At 36.4% G+C, this 19,785-nt stretch overlaps 2 protein-coding genes across 3 annotated transcripts; both read right to left on the reverse strand.

Annotated features, from left to right (window-relative positions):
* Positions 1–3,813: 3,813 nt before the first annotated feature.
* On the reverse strand, positions 3,814–9,126 carry LOC145907192 (NACHT, LRR and PYD domains-containing protein 9-like). Its single transcript, XM_082994623.1, has 9 exons — positions 9,078–9,126; positions 8,320–8,555; positions 8,001–8,156; positions 6,700–6,855; positions 6,393–6,548; positions 6,131–6,286; positions 5,595–5,726; positions 5,022–5,055; positions 3,814–4,959 (listed from the first exon to the last, which is right to left on the reverse strand). The coding sequence occupies exons 1-9, from the start codon at positions 9,124–9,126 to the stop codon at positions 4,892–4,894; spliced, it is 1,143 nt and encodes a 380-aa protein (XP_082850749.1). The 3' UTR covers positions 3,814–4,891.
* Positions 9,127–11,125: 1,999 nt separating this feature from the next.
* LOC145905492 (NACHT, LRR and PYD domains-containing protein 3-like) lies at positions 11,126–18,142 on the reverse strand. Of its 2 annotated transcripts, XM_082992707.1 has the most exons (13): positions 18,120–18,142; positions 17,976–18,063; positions 17,734–17,896; positions 16,224–17,543; positions 15,993–16,085; positions 15,336–15,571; positions 15,016–15,171; positions 14,458–14,613; positions 14,163–14,318; positions 13,901–14,056; positions 13,330–13,461; positions 12,769–12,802; positions 11,126–12,705 (listed from the first exon to the last, which is right to left on the reverse strand). In XM_082992707.1, exons 2-13 carry the CDS (start codon positions 18,021–18,023, stop codon positions 12,599–12,601), a joined length of 2,757 nt encoding a protein of 918 aa, XP_082848833.1. In that variant the 5' UTR covers positions 18,024–18,063; positions 18,120–18,142; the 3' UTR covers positions 11,126–12,598. The 2 variants fall into 2 exon arrangements, with proteins under 2 accessions (XP_082848833.1, XP_082848832.1); XM_082992706.1 differs by having other exon boundaries at positions 17,976–18,135.
* Positions 18,143–19,785: the final 1,643 nt, after the last annotated feature.

Here is a 19,785-nt window from a genome sequence, read left to right on the forward strand (position 1 = left end):
GACTTGTAACACACGGTTAAAAAGTGTATTAGAGCGCGTCATAATTAAAATCATCCACATATTTTAAAAGATTAAGGATGAAACTACTTGAATTACATTTAAATAAATTCTTATGGTTACATTAACTTGGAGTTTTTCGCCGCCGAAAAACGCCAAAATCGCATTTAACCCAATGCATTTTTCATTTTGCGTAAAGTGTTACTCATGCGTGACCAAAAGAGTTTCCATTCCATGGTTTAGTATTTTATGGTCTAACAGATCACAATGTGATCTCACATCACAGATCAGCATGGCTTTACTTTTGGTTTCATTCTGTTGATTATCGATAAAATTATCCACGTAAATAACTCTTAACTGGCAAGTCAGTGAAAATTAAGGGCATCTCCAGTCGTCGTTTGCCAATCCTTTACAACAATGCTAATAATGGAGTAATAGTTATTGTAATATCGTGGGCCAACCGGACACCAATGCCATGTGTGTTGGTATCTCTTATATGGTGAGACTCAACGTCATAACAAAACAACACAATCCCATCCTAAAAGCTTTTTGGGAAGGTCCATATGGTCCTCACCTGGATATGCTAGTGGGCCCTAGTGAGCCACACCGGCGGCTTCCCCTTTCATGTCAACCATAATTCGGACATGTACCTGGGCAGCGTTTTTTGTATTGTTGGTTTGTCCATGTTATTTCATCTCAGTCTTGTCAAGCATATCCAGTGACTTGGTGTTTTCCAACCATTACATTAATTAATAGAAACCAGCCTTTACGATAGAAATGCTAACTTTACAGAAAACCATGCCCTTCGCGGGCCTTTTTACTTGGTATGGGCCTTGATGCTGGCTGCACCCCCTCTCGTGGGACCTGAATCCAACCAGGGGGGTGTATTGCTGCCTGGTCTCCACATCTATAAGTAAATGGTCGGTCATTAGCAAGACGCAATCTTTAGACAATCAAATTGTGTTTTTCATGCCGTACCGCTCCAGCACCTAGAAAATTACCACTAATTTTGTGGCTGATTTAGCTGTGGTTGCAATGCCTGTAAACCTTATGATTTACACTTGATAAGTTTGCCGAGAGATTTACTGTAAACAGTATTTTGTTTGATTAACATATTTGGGTTGCGGAAATTTAAATGTTGCGCAACGTGTAAAACAAATAAAGCTTGCCTTTTGTTGAAATAGCCTTGCCTTGGTCCTATATATCATCAAGTACCAATGTTTCAAAAAAACCTTATGTAGAAGTAACAAAATTTTCAAAAGCTCAATGGCAGAACAAATACTAGTCGATGAAAGTTAAACATGATTGCTGCTCACGAAAACTAATGCGAAAACAAAACAATGTACATTTAAACTGTTCAAAAGGCGATGCTACACAAACAAGCACAATGCCGGTTAAATCACTTTCAAATACATTGCGTATGTATAAAACAAAATTATGCAAAGATAACTGTAAACATGATCACAAAGTACACAAAAAAGCAGATACAAATATATACAAAAATACACTGGTGGAATGTAACAAACTACGTGCTGTATTTCTTCGACATTTCGTCTGCCATGCGGCGAGACTTCATCAGGTATAACGCAATTTCAAAGTGAGCTACACTAAAACAGAAGAGCAATACATTTTTAAATTGCAGCCTGGCCGCAACAGCAATTTCGTAACAAACTACATCTTTACATTCTTGTTCACATTAAACAACGCCTACCAACACGATTAAAGCCATTGAACATCGCACAAAAGTTATTTGGAACAAAAATGATTCATTGACAAATATTATATGACAAGAACCATGATAAATATGAAAGTTATGAGAGGGTAGAAATATATAGTATACAGCAAATTCAAGCTCCGACGTTTTTTTTACAATACAAGTTACACTTTGGCATTATTTTTAAGGACCGACCTTCAAACTATGACAAAAAAGAATGCATAAATAAAAAAAGAATGCAAATGACACATAACTTACAACCCTGTATCGACAAAAACCTTGGCAAAGACAGCCAAAAAACAGGGGTATGCAGTCATGTATTAGAAATATCAAATAAGGAAAACTGATTTAAGTAGATTTAAAACCTTGGAAAAGCTATTCCTAATACTTCTTTTTGTGACGTCTTTTTTAGGACGCCCAGAAAATACGCGCTTGTTCAAACCAACGTTTATTTTCATAAGGCGTTGGCTTTGCTACCGTCTGTGTTTTAGTTAAACATATTGCAAACGTATCCGCTTTAAAACTAGTAATGGAACAAAAAAGTTGCTGTAGAGCAGTGGTTCTTATTCGATTGATTCTATATCCTGGATTCGATGGGGACGCTTCAGGGGTTAGACTAAGGTCCAATGATTTACAAAAAAAGCATTATACGTTTCAGTGACATTTTTAAAAAATTAATTGCAGAGAGTTACGTAGGCACGGGGAGGTTGGATTGCAACCGTAAACATGACAACTATTTGTACTCGCATGAGTTTAGATAGTAATTTTGGGGTAATTGCGTGAATTTGAAAATCGTTCGTAGTCATGGCTGACGTAAACAATCAGCATATACATGACATCATTAGGCTTCAGAAAAAGAGAAAACGGCATTTAAAACATATTTTTCGTGCTGTGGTGCAATCAAAAAACATTCTAGTTGCAGTAAAACAAAAAAAAACATAACATCGTTCATGGGAAAATGACTTATTTGCTTGGACACAGTAACCCAAATTCATTAAAATTGTGTTGCATTGATTTTAATCTCTATTCCGCTTTGTTTTAAGCTTGTTTATTCTAATTAGGTTATTGCTATTTTTGCTTTTCTTATTCTTTATATTGTCAGGGTTCAACGAATGCTTGCGGAGGATCCAAGAGCTTCAGCGAATCTACAGGGTGAAGAACCATTGTTTTTACTGAAAATGAAAACACTGCGTCGTACGAATTTTTAAAACAGTCTCAAAACGCGCATTTTCTGGTGACGTCCATATCAATTTTGAAATAAAGTGTGTGTAAATTTAATTTTAGTGACAAGGGACTAATAAAAAAAACTAGGACCCAGGACTAAAGATGTATCTCGTATAATTAAAGCGACCTACTAATTCAATGCATAATGGCCAAATTTCAGCTAAACACATGCCGGTATCCAGTTAAAAACCCAAAAAAAGTACGAGGGGACATATGCTGCAGCAGAGCTTGGACACAGACTGGCAGCCAAAACAAAAGCAGGCTTTTGTAAGGAAGAAAACACGACTCAGAGAAAGCACAAAGGTGCCCGTACACTGAAGACGTATTCGCGTGAAATGTCGCCATGTTGCGGCGAAACCGTCATGGAATCAGAAAATAAGTGTTAGGCCAAGTATCCTACATTTAACTTGTGACTTCGACGTGATTAATGTAAATTTATTTGCTTGCCCATCCCTACTTTTCACCATTGTGCATTGTTAAACTGTATGGATGCAGGCCTATGACCCTAACAACATGAAAATAAAATGTAGCTGTTATATGTGTTTGTTATGTGTGTTAAGATGCAATAAAAATGCGAGGGATTATATCGGATGGAAACCGATATCCAATACCTTGAGGTAGTATCGGATCGGTACGATGCTATGTCGGCATTAGTACTTTTTTGAGACAATCGCAACGTTTACAATGCGTTGAAGTAACGTAATTGCGTTTCTTTTAGGCATAGTCGTCTAATTAAACAATCTTTGGAATGTTCGCCTTTCGATAAGTTAGTCGTGATAACAATTTCAGTATGAACATTTACGTGACGTAAACAGCTAAGTTGGTTGCTCAAAGAAGTGACAAAACTTTCAATAGCTCTATGGCAGAACAAATACAAGTCGATGAAAGTTGAACATGATTTGCTGCTCACGAAAACTAATGCGAACATAAAAATTGTACATTTAAAGTTTTCAAATGGTGATGCTACACAAACAAGCACAATCTAAGTTAAAGCACTTTTAAATACATTGCATATATATAAAACAAAATCATACAAAGAGAACTGGAAACATGATCACAAAGTACACAAATAACAGATACAAATATGAACACAACTTGCTTGAAAGCTGCAATCTATAATATAGTGCATTGAAAAACAGCAAAAATGCACACTCGTGGAATGTAACAAACAACATCTTTACATTCTTTTTCATATTAAACAAGTAATTTCAATCAACTGCACCTACCAACACGATTAAAGCCATTTTATAATCATTGAAATTTGCACAAAAGTTTTTTGGAACAAAAATGATTCATTTACAAATATTACATGACATGATCCATGATAAATATGAAAGTTATGAGAGGGTAGAAATATACAGTATATAGCAAATTAAAGCTTCCAACATTTTTTGCAATACAAGTTACACTTAGGCATTGATTTCAAGCAGCGGGCCTTCAAAAAATGGCAAAAAATTACAGCATGAATAAAAAACGAGGCAAATGACACATAACATACAACCCTGTATCGGAAAAAACCTTAGCAAAGACAGCCAAAAGGCTGGTGTGCAGTCATATAGCGAAAATATCAAATAAGGCAAACTGATTTATGTGATTTAAAGCCTTGGGAAAGCTATTCCTAATATTTATTACGCCCATAAAACACATGCTTGTTCAAACCAACGTTTATTTGCACAAGGCATTGGCTTTGTTATCGTCTGTGTTTTAGTTAAACATGTTGCAAACCTACCCAGGCCTTTGAGAGACGTTTATTACTTACTTATGTTAAACCATTAAAAGAAAATAAATTATTTGATTCCATCCACACGTTTTAAAAATCAACCGAATTACCTTAGTTAACGGCGTTACTGTATTATTTCATAACCACATAAGTGTGTCCTTATTTGTTCCTGAACAGCCAAGTCCATAATATGAAGACAAGACTTTATCGGTGGCCATGTGTATGTTCCTTTAAAATTAAAAATGGCTCGGATACGGTATTAAAAAGTTCATTTCCCAATCAGGATCAACCATAATGTCAGTCTCTAAAAATGGTAAAATAACATATTTGCATGTAACTTACAAATAAATAAACCAAGCAACTTACGTTCATCTGTGGGTTTTTTATCATTGACTGAATTCTACAAAGCAACAACATACAATTATTAGCACCAACTTTTTAAAATGGGTTTTAAATGCAAAACTTCTTAAGGAAAAGACAAACAATTCCCAAGCCAAAAATCAAAATTTAAAAGAAATACAGAATATATTTAGTGTTTCACTGGGAACCAAATGGGTAAGCCAACAGAAACCCATTGGTTGGTAATGATTTGAGTACTCAACCGATCGACGAATGACCGGAAGGTGCCACAAAGTGGAAATCTGTGTGCCTGCTAGTCTTAAAGCTAGCTCAGAAAAACCATATAGGTCAAAACAGTGTGTACAACTGTCTGCAGCTCTCATTGATTATTATGGCTTTTTTTTACAAATTGCAGGTCATAAGTTATATATAATATCATTCCTATTTTACGTTTGTGACCTGACCTACAAATCATGACCTCCCAATATTGTTTGAATTTAGCCAATTTATGGGTTGAACGAATTCAATATAATTCAATAAAATATCCCTATCCAGAGTTCACTGTCGCATCAATTCGTTTTTTTATGAATGACATCTTACCAATATAAAAAAGCCTTCTTCAGTCAGATTCATTTCAGAGACCCTTAATATTTCAATCTTACTCAAGCAGGTGGAAAGATGGACAGCCCCATCAACTCCAATGGCATTTTGGTGCAAGCCAACAAACCCCATCTTAACAAAAGTTAGCATTAAAAAAAAATACAAATCCATACGATAATTTTAGATCTGTGCTTTTTCAATTTTCCATATTACAACCCCAAAAAAGCCAATTGATCTAATCTGTGACCCACTTATAAAATTGCAGCAAACCATGTCACAGTGTTTTCGAAACAAAAATAATTCTAAAAGATCTTGTCAATCAAATAATCCCTGTAACTTGATTCACCTTAGATTCAAGCAATTGCCAACAAACGTAATTTAATAAATTTCATGCAGACAAATCTGTGAAACATTGTTGCATAACAAAAATCTCAAAACTTTGCTTAGCGACCCCATGATTGTCATGAGGTTAAAAACCACATCCTAGGGTAAAAAATCCATCACCCCAAAAAAAATCCATTTTTGTAATTGTTTACCTTTGACCTGCGGCCGTTAATGGCTTTGCAGAATGTAGATACATCAGTTACACCACAATCTTCCACATCCAAAAACATAAGTTTGTGAATAAATGAAGATAACTGGTTGATTCCTTCATTACCAATATAGTTGCTGGGAAGATGAAGTTTCTTCATCTAAAACAGACCATTTTGTTGTTACGGGATTTTAAACTTGCATATATATAAACATTATTAACTATCCTGGAGTCATTCATTCAACAAGAGTACAAGCAAATCACACCTTAGTCTGCTGTTGTAACATAGTTACAGTCAGAGGTTTCAAGTCAGTTATTCCACAACCCTCAAGAAACAACTCCTGTATGTAAAAAACACATTGTGCAAGAAGTTTCATTCCATCATTTCCAATTGGGTTATTTGAAAGCTCAAGGGATGTAAGCTAAAAAATAAAGTAAGCATTTTGTTTCATACATACATTAAGTGTTTGATACATAAATGTTGGTAAAGGCACAAATTAGGTTATTTTAATGATTGCAAATTATAATCCATGAGTTACTGAATTAACATCAAACATATTTTTTTGGGATTACCATGCATTTCTTTGCCACAATAGAGTCAGTTAGTGGCCCCACGTTGAACACCTGGCAACTGTTTAACACCAAGGCATCAGTTTTATCTACACAAGTTGCCAATTCTTGTAAACCATCATCACAAATTGGATTGTAATGCAGGTTTAAACAATGCATCTGTAATTGCATAAGTCCTTTTTATAGTAATAAAGCAATTTATTTATCTTTGAACCTTATGTAAAGCACTGGCATGTATGTTTGTCTCCTTTGAAGGCCGCATCTCTGTATTTCTATGGAAAAGACTTTCCCGGTTGGGAATTGCCCTTCTCGAACTCCTGCGTAACAGAGTAAAATTATGTGTAACAATGCAATGGGTCATGCATGGGCGCCAGTGTTTTGGTTGAATGAGCGCAGATGAACAGGCTGTTGCCAGGGCGATTTTCAGCATGTCAGTTTTAGTTTGTTTTTCAGGGCTATTAGTCAGGCAGTAAATTGGTAGAGGGTGCTGTTGTACATGTAGCTGAAAAACTACCCAAATATTGAGGTTGATTTTGTGAAAAAATGAATCAGAGAAAGTATGTTCAATTTGTGATTTTCTGTTAGTGCGGACCCTTGGCAAGGAATTGTGGCCAAATTTATAATCAAAATAACTACTTAAACTGCTCCCCCGGGGGCATTTTGACCCTCTGTTGGCCATTATTTTGGTCAAAAAAGCAGAAAAAAGTGTAGGTTTGTTTTGTGAAAAAATGAATCAGAGAAAGTTACCTCCATTTGCGATTAAGTGAAGCCACCAACCCTCCTCTACACAATTCATGAAGAATTGGATGTCTTGTAATTGTCTTGGGGCCCCACCGGGGCTGTTTGTACACCCCCTAGGACTGACAATTTAGCAGTTAGCCTTTGCAAAACCCCCCAATGTGCTGTCTTAATGCAGCTGCAATCAATTTTTTTTCTGTTCAGCAATAGTAGTCCCCCTTCATGAGTCATCAGACCCGGCAATTGTTTTTGGCAAACAAGAGAAACTGTAACCAGGTGCACAATAACAAATGACTTCTAAAACTCAATTTTTGGGATTTAATTGAGAGATGCGGCCTGAAAGGTTTTTCAAAACTTTTCGGGCCATGAAACACACTTGTGAATGTGTGTTTTACTTGGACCACTAGTATGAAGTAACATTATTTTTTACACCTAATTGGTTTGAAAGGGAACAGACAACACAAAACAAATAACACAACAACCTTGATTTATACTAAACCTGAAACTTCACCTATTTTTGTCATGTCTTCACGGTCTCCAGTTTACTTGTGTACAAATATACAAACCTTGGAATCTCTTTTCCTTATTTCTTCTGAAACTTTGCTCACATCTCTTATCTTACACTGTCCAAGGATTAATTCATCACTTCTTCGTACATGTGGTAAAATATACTCAATCCATTCCCCTAGCATTGGGCATTTAAATATTTGGAGTGTATTAATCTGTCAAACACAACAAACAACAGTTACCAGGATTATTTACTGACAGTTACAGTCATCGTCAGTTAGTAGCTGAACTGGTAAATAATGGTAATACCAAATTATAATAAAGTAGAAATAAAACATATTTTAACAGTCACCACAAGAAGTGTGTGATTATAATTACCTTGCACTGCAATACTTGTAATGTTGGCAATAAATGCTTGATCCATTTATCATTGACAATGTTAACAGAAAACACAGGCCGCTGAAACTTAGATAAAATCTTGGTAATAGCATGAATTGTGATGTTTGTGTCATCATCATTCACATCAAATGAAAAGCAAGCAGGAATACTGCTGACCAATTTATTGACCAACTCATCAGAAACTTCCAAAAAATCAACAAACCACTCCCTAAGTCCTGAAAAAAATTGATAAAAGTTATTTATTTTTTTTATAAAAATTAATTTTTCACTAAGGCCCTGCCGATTCTATCCAAGCTGCTAACTTTTTAACTGGATGGTAGTCCAATAAATGCTTATCTGTGGGAAGTATAGATATATTGTTTACGTTTCGCCGGCGACAAACGACGACTGGAGACACCCTTAATATTCACTGACTGACTTAATTGCCAGTTAAGAGTTATTTATGTGGATAATTTTATCGATAATCAACAGAATAAAAGCAAAGGTAGACAAAATCCTTTACAACAATGTTAATAATTTAGTAATAGTTATTGTAATATCGTAGGTCAACCGGACTCCGATGCCATGATTGTTGGTATCTCTTATATTGTGAGACTCCACCTCAACGTCATAACAAAACAACACAATCCCATCCTAAAACCTCTTTGGAAAGGCTTTTTGGTCACCACGTGGTTATGCCAATGGGCCCTAGTGAGGGGCTTGACTAAAATCCTGACTGCCTGACTCGCCTGACTTGCCTGACTTCAGCACCAGTGTTTCCAAAAAAAATTCAGGAAAAATAGCCATGTAATCTGTGCGTTGCAATTGCCTGACTTTCGTGAATGTGTGTTGGAATTGCCTGACTTTCGTGAATGTGTTTGGAATTGCTTGACTTTCGTGAATGTGTGTTGGAATTGCCTGACTTTGTGATTGTGTGTTGGAATTGCCGGACTTTCGTGAATGCGTATTGGAATTGCCTGACTTTCGTGATTGTGTGTTGGAATTGCCTGACTTTCGTGAATGCGTATTGGAATTGCCTGACTTTCGTGAATGCGTATTGGAATTGCCTGACTTTCGTGAATGTGTGTTGCAATTGCCTGACTTTCGTGAATGTGTGTTGGAATTGCCTGACTTTCGTGATTATGCGTTGCAATTGCCTGACTTTCGTGAATGTGTGTTGGAATTGCCTGACTTTCGTGATTGTGCGTTGCAATTGCCTGACTTTCGTGATTGTGCGTTGCAATTGCCTGACTTCTGTGTTTTGGAATTGCCTGACTTTGACTTTCGTGAATGTGTTAGAATTGCCTGACTTTCGTGATTGTGTGTTGCAATTGCCTGACTTTTGTGATTGTGTGTTGCAATTGCCTGACTTTCGTGAATGTGTGTTGGAATTGCCTGACTTCTGTGTTTTGGAATTGCCTGACTTTGACTTTCGTGAATGTGTGTTAGAATTGCCTGACTTTCGTGATTGTGTGTTGCAATTGCCTGACTTTTGTGATTGTGTGTTGCAATTGCCTGACTTTCGTGAATGTGTGTTGGAATTGCCTGACTTTCGTGATTGTGCGTTGCAATTGCCTGACTTTCGTGAATGTGTGTTAGAATTGCCTGACTTTGACTTTCGTGAATGTGTGTTAGAATTGTCTGACTTTCGTGATTGTGCGCTGTCATTGCCTGACTTTCGTGAATGCGTATTGGAATTGCCTGACTTTCGTGATTGTGTGTTGGATTCGCAGAACATTCTCATCTTCAGACTTTCTATAGGTCTTTCAAGGGTCTAAGTAACAGCGCAAATACTCCCAATCACACAAAAGCTGCGCAATTCCTGCGCCCATACTAAAACAAAAGTCATGCATTTAAAATACAAACATATCCAAGTCAGGCAATTGCAACGCACATTCACGAAAACCAGGCAATTGCAACACATAATCACGAAAGTCAGGCAATCAGGCGACTTTTCCTAAAAATAGTTTTGGAAACACTGCTGTTGAAGTCAGGCAAGTCAGGCGAGTCAGGCAGTCAGGATTTTAGTCAAACCGCTAGTGAGCCACATCGGCTGCACCCCATTTCCTGTTAACCATCATTTGAACGTGTACCTCGCAACATTTTTTAATGTTTGTTTTTCCCTGTTAATCCATCTCAGTCTTGTCCAACATGCACAGTGACTCGGCGTATTCCAACCATTACATTAAATTGTAGATAAAATCCAGCCTTTACGCTGGAAATCCTAACTTTACAGAAAACAATGCCGTTCGCGGGCCTTGATGCGCCGCACCGATTGCACTCCCTCTCGTGGGGCCTGAATCCAACCAGGGGGTGTGATGCTGCCTGGTCTCCGCATCTACAAGTAAATGTTCGGTCATTAGCAACACGCATTCTTTATGCAATCAATTTGTGTTTTTCATGCTGTACCGCTCCAGCACCTAGAAAATTGCCACTAATTTTGTGGCTGATTCAGCTTTGGTTGCAATGTCGGTAAACTTTATGATTTACAGGTACTTGATAAGTTTGCCGTGAGATTTACTGTAAGCAGTATTTTGTTTGATTAACATATTTGGTTTGCAGAAATTGACATAATGAAATGTTGCTCAACGGGCAAAACAAATAAAGCTTGCCTTGTGTTGAAATAGCCTTGCCTTGGTCCTACATATCATCAAATACCCCCTGTTTGGGGAAAACCTCATGCAGAAGTCATAAAATTTTCAATAGCTTTATGACGGAACAAATACAAGTCGATTAAAGTTGAACATGATTTGCTGCTCACGAAAACTAATGCGAACATAAAAATTGTACATTTTTATAGTTTTCAAATGGGGATGCTACACAAACAAGCACAATCTAAGTTAAATCACTTTTACATACATTGCATGCGTATAAAACAAAATCATACAAAGAGAACTGGAAACGTGATCACAAAGTACACAAATAACAGATACAAATATGAACGCAACTGGCTTGAAAGCTGCAATCTATAATATAGTGCAATGAAAAACAGCAAAAATACACACTATAGTGGAATGTAACAAACTACATCTTTACATTCTTGTTCATATTAAACAAGTAATTTCAATCAACTGCACCTACCAACACGATTAAAGCCATTTTATAATCATTGAACTTAGAACAAACGTTATTTGGAACAAAAATGATTCATTGACAAATATTATATGACAAGATCCATGATAAATATGAAAGTTATGAGAGGGAAGAAATATACGGTACACAGCAAATTCACTCTCCAACCTTTTTTTACAATACAAGTTACACTTGGGCATTATTTTCAAGACCGGGCCTCCAAAATATGGCAAAAAAATACAGCATACATAAATGACGAACGCAAATGACACATAACTTACAACCATGTAGCCTATCGGTAAAAACCTTGGCAAAGACAGCCAAAAGACAGGTGTATGCAGTCATATATTAGAAATATCAAATAGGCCCAACCTTATAGAAGTAGATTTAAAACCATGAAAAAGGTATTCCTAAATACTTTGTGACGTCTTTTTTAGGATGCCCATAAAATACGCGCTTGTTCAAACCAACGTTTATTTGCATGAGGCGTTGGCTTTGCTATCGTCTGTGTTTTAGTTAAACATGTTGCAAACCTATCCTTCTTCAAAACTAATAATGGAGCAAAAAAAGCGCTGTAGAACAGTGGTTCTTAACCTGGGTTCGATGGGGACGCTTCAGGGGTTAGACTAAGGTCCAATGATTTACAAAAAATCATCATTTTTTTAGTCACATTTTTTTTGAAATTAATTGCAGAGAGCTACGTAGGCACGGGGAGGTTGGATTGCAACCGTAAACATGACAACTATTTGTACTCGCATGAGTTTAGATAGTAATTTCTGGGCAATTGCGTGAATTTGAAAATCGTTCGTAGTCACGGTTGACGTGAACAATCAGCATATACATGACATCATTATGCTTCAGAAAAGGGCATTTAAAAACATATGTTTCGTGCTGTTATGCAATCAAAAAACATTCCCACGAGCTAAATATGCTTTACAGAGCAACCTCGGGCGTCCAACTGAAATATTATGCGAGTTCAAAATCCCGGACTTTTTTCCCCGACCCATCTTTGAACACCATTGCATTCTAGTTGCAGTAAAACAAAAAAACATAACATCGTGCATGGGAAAATGACTTTGCTTGGACACAGTAACCCAAATTCATTAAAATTGTGTTACATTGATTTTAATTTATATTCCGTTTTGTTTTAAGCTTGTTTATTCTAATTAGGTTATTGCTATTTTTGCTTTTCTTATTCTTTATATTGTCAGGGTTCAACGATTGCTTGCGGAGGATGGAAAAGTTTCAGCGTATCTGCAAAAATGTGAATTCCTGTAGTGCTAAGAGAAATATGGATGTTAATGATGCGGGATTCTGAAAAGGGTAAAATAACATAGTTGCATGTAACTCACAAAGAAAATAAACCAAGCAACTCACGTTCATCTCTAGGTTTTTTATCATTGACTGAATTCTACAAAACAAGAACATACAGTTTTAGCACAAACTTTTCAAAATGGGTTTTAAATGCAAAATTTGTTAAGGACAAGACAAGCAATTCCCAAGTCAAGAATCAAAATTCAAAAGAAATACAGAAGATATTTAGTGTTTCACCGGGAACCAAATGGGAAACCCAACATAAATCTATTTTGGTAACCATTTGAGTACCCAACGGATCGACAAATGATTGTAAGGTGCCACAAAGTGTAAACCTGTGTGCCTGAATCTAAAAGCCAGCGCAGAAACCTTATATGTCACATTGACCTTTATGGCTCTTTTGCACATAATCCTAATTGTTATTATTTAGAAATTGCGGGTGCAAAGTTTTTTATAATATTATTCCTATTTTGCATTGGTGACCTGCCCTACAAATCATGACCTCCTAATATCGTTCGCAGTCAGTCAGTTTATGGGTTGACCGAATTCAATATAATTCAATAAAATATCCCTATCCAGAGTTCACTATATCTTCAATTCACTTTTTTATGAATGAAATATTACCAGTATATGAATGCCTTCTTCAGTCAAATCCATTGTAGAGACAGATAATTCCTTAATTTTACTCAAGCAGGTGGAAAGGTGGACAGCCCCATCAATTCCAATGGCATTTTGTTGCAAGCCAACAAACTCCATCTTAACAAAAGTAAGCATTAAAAAAATATAAATCCATCGATAACTTTAGATCTGTGCTTTTTCACTTTTTCATATTACAACCCCAAAAACCAAATTGATCTAATCTGTGACCCAATTATAAACTTGCAGCAAAACATGTCACAGTGTTTTCTGAACAAAAATAATTCTCAAAGATCTTGTCAATGAAATAATCCCAGTAACTTAATTCACCGTAAGCAATTGCAGACAAAGGTAATTTGATAAATACCATGCAGACAAATCTGTAAATCATTGTTGTATAACAAAAATCTCAAAGCTTTGCTTAGCGACCCCATGATTGTCATGACCCACAGGTTAAAAACCTTAGGGTGAAAAATCCATTACCCCAAAAAAGTAGCAAACTCTAATGTAAAACTCGGTATTTAAAATAATCTGAATCAAGGTTTTTGGAACTGTTTACCTTTGACCTGCGGCCACTAATGGCTTTGCAGAATGTAGATACATCAGTTACACCACAATTTCCCACATCCAAAAACATAAGTTTATGAATAAATAAAGATAACTGGTTGATTCCTTCGTTACCAATATAGTTTCCAGGAAGAAGAAGTCTCCTTATCTAAAACAGAGCATTCTATACAACAGGGGTTTATAACTTGGATGTATGTAAAACATTAAAAACCATCTTGAAGTCATTTATATAACAATGTACAAGTAAATCGCACCTTGGTCTGTTGTTGTAACATAGTTACAGTCAGAGGTTTCAAGTCGGTTATTCCACAACCCTCAAGAAACAACTCCTGTATATAGCAAACACATTGTGCAAGAAGTTTCATTCCATCATTTCCAATTGGGTTTTTTGAAAGCACAAGTCGTGTAAGCTAAAAAATAAAGAAAAATTTTGTTTCATACATACATTTAGTTTTTGATTAAATGTTGGTTAAGAAACAAATCAGGTAATTTTAAAGATTGCAAATTATAATCCATGAGTTAACATCAAACATAAATTATTGGGACTACCATGCATTTCTTTGCCACAATAGACTCAGTTAGCGGCCCCACGTTAGGCACTTGGCACTTTTCTAACACCAAGGCATCAGTTTTATCTACACAAGTTGCAAGTTCTTGTAAACCAACATCACAAATTGGGTTGTAACCCAGGTCTAGAAAACGCATCTGTAATTGTATAACTCCTTTTTATAGCTGTAAAGCAATTTTATATATTTTGTAACCTAATATAAAGCACTAGCATGCACATTTGGCTTATAGTTAAACAATAATTTAAAAAAACAATTTGAAACAGAAAATCAATGTATAAACTGAGGTTCCTTTGAAACATTATGATCTTATAACAGGTTTTCCAAAACTTGTTGGGCAATGAAACTCACCTGTGAATCTGTGTTTTTTTTGGACCACTAGTATGAAGTAACATTATTTTTTACACCTAATTAGTGTGAAAGGGAACAGACAACACAAAATAAATAACACAATAACCTTGATTTATAGTAAACTTAAAACTTTACCTATTTTTGTCATGTCTTCACGGTTCCCAGTTTACTTGTGTACAAATATACAAACCTTGGAATCTCTTTTCCTCATTTGTTCTGAAACTTTGCTCACATCTTTTAAGTTACACGATTCAAGGGTTAAATCATCACTTCTTCCAACATGTGGTAAAATATACTCAATCTGTTCCCCTAGTATTGGGCATTTAGATATTTTGAGTATATTAATCTGTCAAACACAACAAACAACAGTTACCAGGATTTTTTACTGACAATTACAGTCATCATCAGTTGGTAGCTGAACTGGTAAATAACAATGATACCAAATTTTAATAAAGTAAAAATACAACATATTTTAACAGTCACCACAAAAAGACGTGCAATTATAATTACCTTGCACTGCATTCCTTGTAATGCTGGCAATAAACGCTTGATCCATTTATCTCCGTAAATGCTAACATGAAATACTGGCTGCTGAAACTTAGCTAAAATCCTCGTAATACCATGAACTGTGATGTTTGTGTCACGATCATCCACTTTAAACATAAAGCAAGCAGGAACACTGTTTACCAATTTATAGACCAACTCATCAGAAACTTCCAATAAATCAACAAACCACTCTTTCAGTTCTGAAAAAAATTATTAAATGCAAAGAGGGTAAGTAATAGCATTGTGTTACAAACGGATAGTTGTAAATTCCTATAAAAAACATCCACAACAAACATTTCAAAGTGACTGTGATTATAAGTTTGTTTTGAGAAAGTGAGGAATCAGAAGGAAGGGTAGGCTGAAAGATGTAAGTAACACAAAATTTTCTGTGACTAAGGCAGTTTGTTGGTGTTTCATGCGTAGGATTGCAATTTTTTGTACAGGTCCATGAATTGGACTGTTTCAAAGATTATACCCAATTTTTCTCAAAAACAAGTATTTTTCTGCAGACAGGTGTACACACTGTTTCGACCTGTAAGGTCTCATCAGTGCAGCTTTTGACCGTGGCACATGCTAGCTGGTAGACTAGCAAGTATTTTTTTATTTTAACATAAACATTACCTGATTGCCCAACAGATCTGTTCACAGTGTGCAGTCCTGTAAGAAGTCCATTGACATGTTCCATCATTTTGTTTAGAAATATGGATGATTTTTCTAAACAAAAACCGTAATTAAGAATATGGTAGTGGTGGAAATAAAGTTCAAGTCTTTTTATTAACATAAATAAGTCAATTAATTGTTTTGTATACATTTCCTTTATTGTATGCATAAGCTAAAATGTAAAGCTCATACTTTGGTTGGTACTTTTTCCCAGCATGAGACCACATAAAAACCTCCTAACCATACTCCATTGACCTCCAGCTACCACATCATCGGTCATTTTCTCAAACTCTTCCTCTGGCATGTAGGTGCTGATATACTTGGCCGTGAAAATCTCCTGGAACAACTGGTGGCAAAAATATATAATTTTGTCACCATCAAACAGGCATTGATTACATCCAAGTTGACGAGCCACGACTATCACAAAATCTTGAGCATTCATGTCATCAAGGCCTTCTTCTTTGAGGTTTTCTATAGTAAAGACCACACTCCCACGTAGCATACCCTTATAGGCCATTCTTCCAAGCGGTTCCCATAGATTCTTGATATCCAAGCCTCTGGCATGATTTGAATGCCTTAAATGCTCAAGGATCGCCGTAAAGACTCCAGTAACAGTAGTTACAGAATTGAGGTCATCAGCACTGCTGTACAGACCCACAATTACTATAAACTGTAGTAGAATGGGATTATGACATAAATCAAGTAACTGGGGGGCTTTCGTGTTTAATATATCCCAGAGTTGTTCACTCTTTTCTCCAGCATAGGCATCGAACAACTTTTTCATGCTCTCAGTTGAAAGATCTTGAATGCAAATGGTGGCATCTGGACGTAACTCAGACGGAATGGTGATCATTGCATGGGGTCTTGAAGTGAAGATGAGCCTGGAGTCCTTGAAAAACTTTTTGCTGCAAAGATTAGCTACTAGCTGTTGAATAGACAGTGGTGTGTCATAAGAAGCATTTATTGGTTTTACATTTACAAGACTCCAAACAGCCTGATCATAACCATCCATAATAAATACACATTTATCTGGATTGTTGACCATCCATGCAAAAGCATTTTCTCTAGTGCTGTTATCTAGACAAGGAAAAAGGTAATCCATAAAAAGCTGCCGTGCAGTTAGCTTGTCACTGTATTCCATGTCCATGAATCGCAAATGGATTGGCACCAGATCACTAACAGCCCTTATTAACCTTTTGGATGTAGTGGTTTTGCCACACCCAGGTTGACCAATTAGTGCAGTAAATTTATTTTCGCTCACCAACTTAACTAAGTCATTGAAAGGCACATTATGGCCTACTTGCAAGTTTCTACTAGAGGATTTTACAGTGGAGGATTTAAACACTTTACTTGCATCTTTTACCCCATCATAAAACTGGGTTTCTATTAAGGTAGGATGCACAACAGGAAGGTCAACTGCAGATTTTAACTGAACAGGTAACAAAACATTTGCCTCTAGATGTTTCTCTTGGTATTGAACCACTTTGTGGATTGCTTCTTTGTTTATCCTGTCTGAAAAGCAAACAATTTTGATGAATGGATGCACACCTTTGAACAAAAACATTATCTTATGTTGACTGTTTAACTTCTGAAACTACTTTGCATTTTAGCATGCTAATTTTTGTGTTTTGTGATAATTACCCACATAGCTCTAATACAAATAAGTACATTTTCGGCATGTGATTTTATAACCGGTACCAACTTTGTTCCGGAACTGCTTCCAAAGCTTGTTGTGCACTTGGTCCAGCAATTTGTTGAACATTTTGTTGAAAATTCTGGACGATTTGTAGATTTTCATAATTTAAAGTTTTGGTCAAATGAAATTCATTTTGATGGTGGTGCTCCTTAGTTCCAATATGAAGATTCTAAACATGTGTTTTTTAAAGTCACAAATGAGGCATTTCTTTGAACTTTTTTCATAAAAAATGAATTTATACTGCTTACCTCGCAGTTAATATTTTGCTCTTGAGAATTTGGTTTAGTCTCCTCCATTGTGTGATTACCAAGTTTGAATGGACATGCCTATAGCCTACTTTAAAACACAGTCTGGGCAGTTGATCAGAGATACTTCAACAAAATCTGTTTTACCATTAGAACCTACTTGATAGTTGATACCTATTTCCTTGTAAGTAATGTTGAAACATTATTGCACACCACACACAAATATAGGTCTAGTAATCGAACTACAACTAAATAAAATACATTAGTGCCTCGAGCTTACATTCGCTTGGAAAACGATACGTGGCCTTTGTTTGCTTGCCCAAAGTAGATATTACTGTCACGTAAAATTTGTTGGCTCGAGTCGAAGACCAAACATAACACTTACATATGGAAGCACACCAATTACTTTGTTTCCGCTGCCGCTTTTAACTCGAACAATGCACCCCCAAAGTCGACCAAATTAAAATGGTCAAAGTTAAGGCCTGTTTACACTACAGACGATTCCGTGTTTGTTTTATTGTGCGCGCGTGCTGAGTTGTGCTGGGATGGGATGTGCCGGTCTGTGCTGTGATGTGCTTGCTCGCTTTTGCTCGACGAGCATAAATTCGGGCACAGTTGGGCACATTTCGGCACACATTGATGCGAGAGTGCAAGGCGACTGCTTAAAAGGAGAGGACATATATAAGGCGATTGTTTTTAAGAGTATGGAATGGTGCCGTAACTGAATTACAAAGTGGTGTGTGGAACGGCGTCTCAGCGGAAACATTACATGCCTTAACTGTGTAAAACAGTACATGCTTTTTGTTGAAGAATATGTACAGCCAATAACAACAACTTTAATTTGTGTCTATAATATCGCTGGCGGGAAATGCAAGTCAAGACTGACAACCTTAAAAAATTATCAACGCAACTTGTCACTTGCACTTGTCGGTTTCATGTTCATTACAGGGAAATCCCTGTAGTCGTGCTCGATTATTCCAGTAGTGTAAACGCCGTGTGTGCCAGACTGTGCTGTACCGTGCCAAACTGTGTTCGTGTGTAAACGAGCCTTTAGTTTGCGTTTCCATGGCAAATATTGTTGAAGCGTAACGGATGAAAGAATGGCTTCGATGGCTCCCAATGCGTCATCTGTGTCAAGAAAGTTAAAAAAAAAAACATTTTAATACTGACTGTTGTATAAAAAATCCCTTGCCATTTGTGCCAAGCGTTATCAATTCATTAAACTTACTAGCATCCAGGAAGCAAAATATATCGCGTGTCAAAATCATCAAAAATCAGGATTCCATAGGGAATTCCCTTTTATTATTTTATTTAAACTTGGTCTTTTGAAACCGCTTTCTACTATTTTTCGTTCGCACTCTGCTGTCTTTCTGACGACATCGCTAGTTATCTCTTTGTGTTATGTCTTTCAACTTTTGCTACTTTTCTCAATCTCCTTTGCCGCTTAATCGCAGCTTTGTTTCTGTCTCGTCTTTGATATCTCCCTACATATTTGCCACTCTTTCCACAAATAAACAGGTCATGGATCTCGGTCTAACAGATCACAATGTGATCTCACATCACAGATCAGCATGGCTTTACTTTTGGTTTCATTCTGTTGATTATCGATAAAATTATCCACATAAATAACTCTTAACTGGCAAGTCAGTGAAAATTAAGGACATCTCCAGTCCTCGTTTGCCAATCCTTTACAACAATGCTAATAATGGAGTAATAGTTATTGTAATATCGTGGGCCAACCGGACACCAATGCCATGTGTGTTGGTATCTCTTATATGGTGAGACTCAACCTCAACGTCATAACAAAACAATC

This window comes from Ascidia mentula, chromosome 6 (assembly GCF_947561715.1).
Source record: "Ascidia mentula chromosome 6, kaAscMent1.1, whole genome shotgun sequence".
Taxonomy (NCBI): Eukaryota; Metazoa; Chordata; class Ascidiacea; order Phlebobranchia; family Ascidiidae; genus Ascidia; species Ascidia mentula.

Coding starts and splice junctions, on each gene's coding strand:
- LOC145905492 (XM_082992707.1), bottom strand. CDS start 18,023: ATGGAGGAGACTAAACCAAATTCTCAAGAGCAAAATATTAACTGCGAG. Junction 15,572..15,992: donor CAGATCTGTTGGGCAATCAG/GTAATGTTTATG, acceptor AATTTTTTTCAG/AACTGAAAGAGTGGTTTGTT. Junction 15,172..15,335: donor TACAAGGAATGCAGTGCAAG/GTAATTATAATT, acceptor TGTGTTTGACAG/ATTAATATACTCAAAATATC.
- LOC145907192 (XM_082994623.1), bottom strand. CDS start 9,126: ATGGCTATTTTTCCTGAATTTTTTTTGGAAACACTGGTGCTGAAGTCA. Junction 8,157..8,319: donor TACAAGTATTGCAGTGCAAG/GTAATTATAATC, acceptor TGTGTTTGACAG/ATTAATACACTCCAAATATT. Junction 5,727..6,130: donor TTAACGGCCGCAGGTCAAAG/GTAAACAATTAC, acceptor ACTTTTGTTAAG/ATGGGGTTTGTTGGCTTGCA.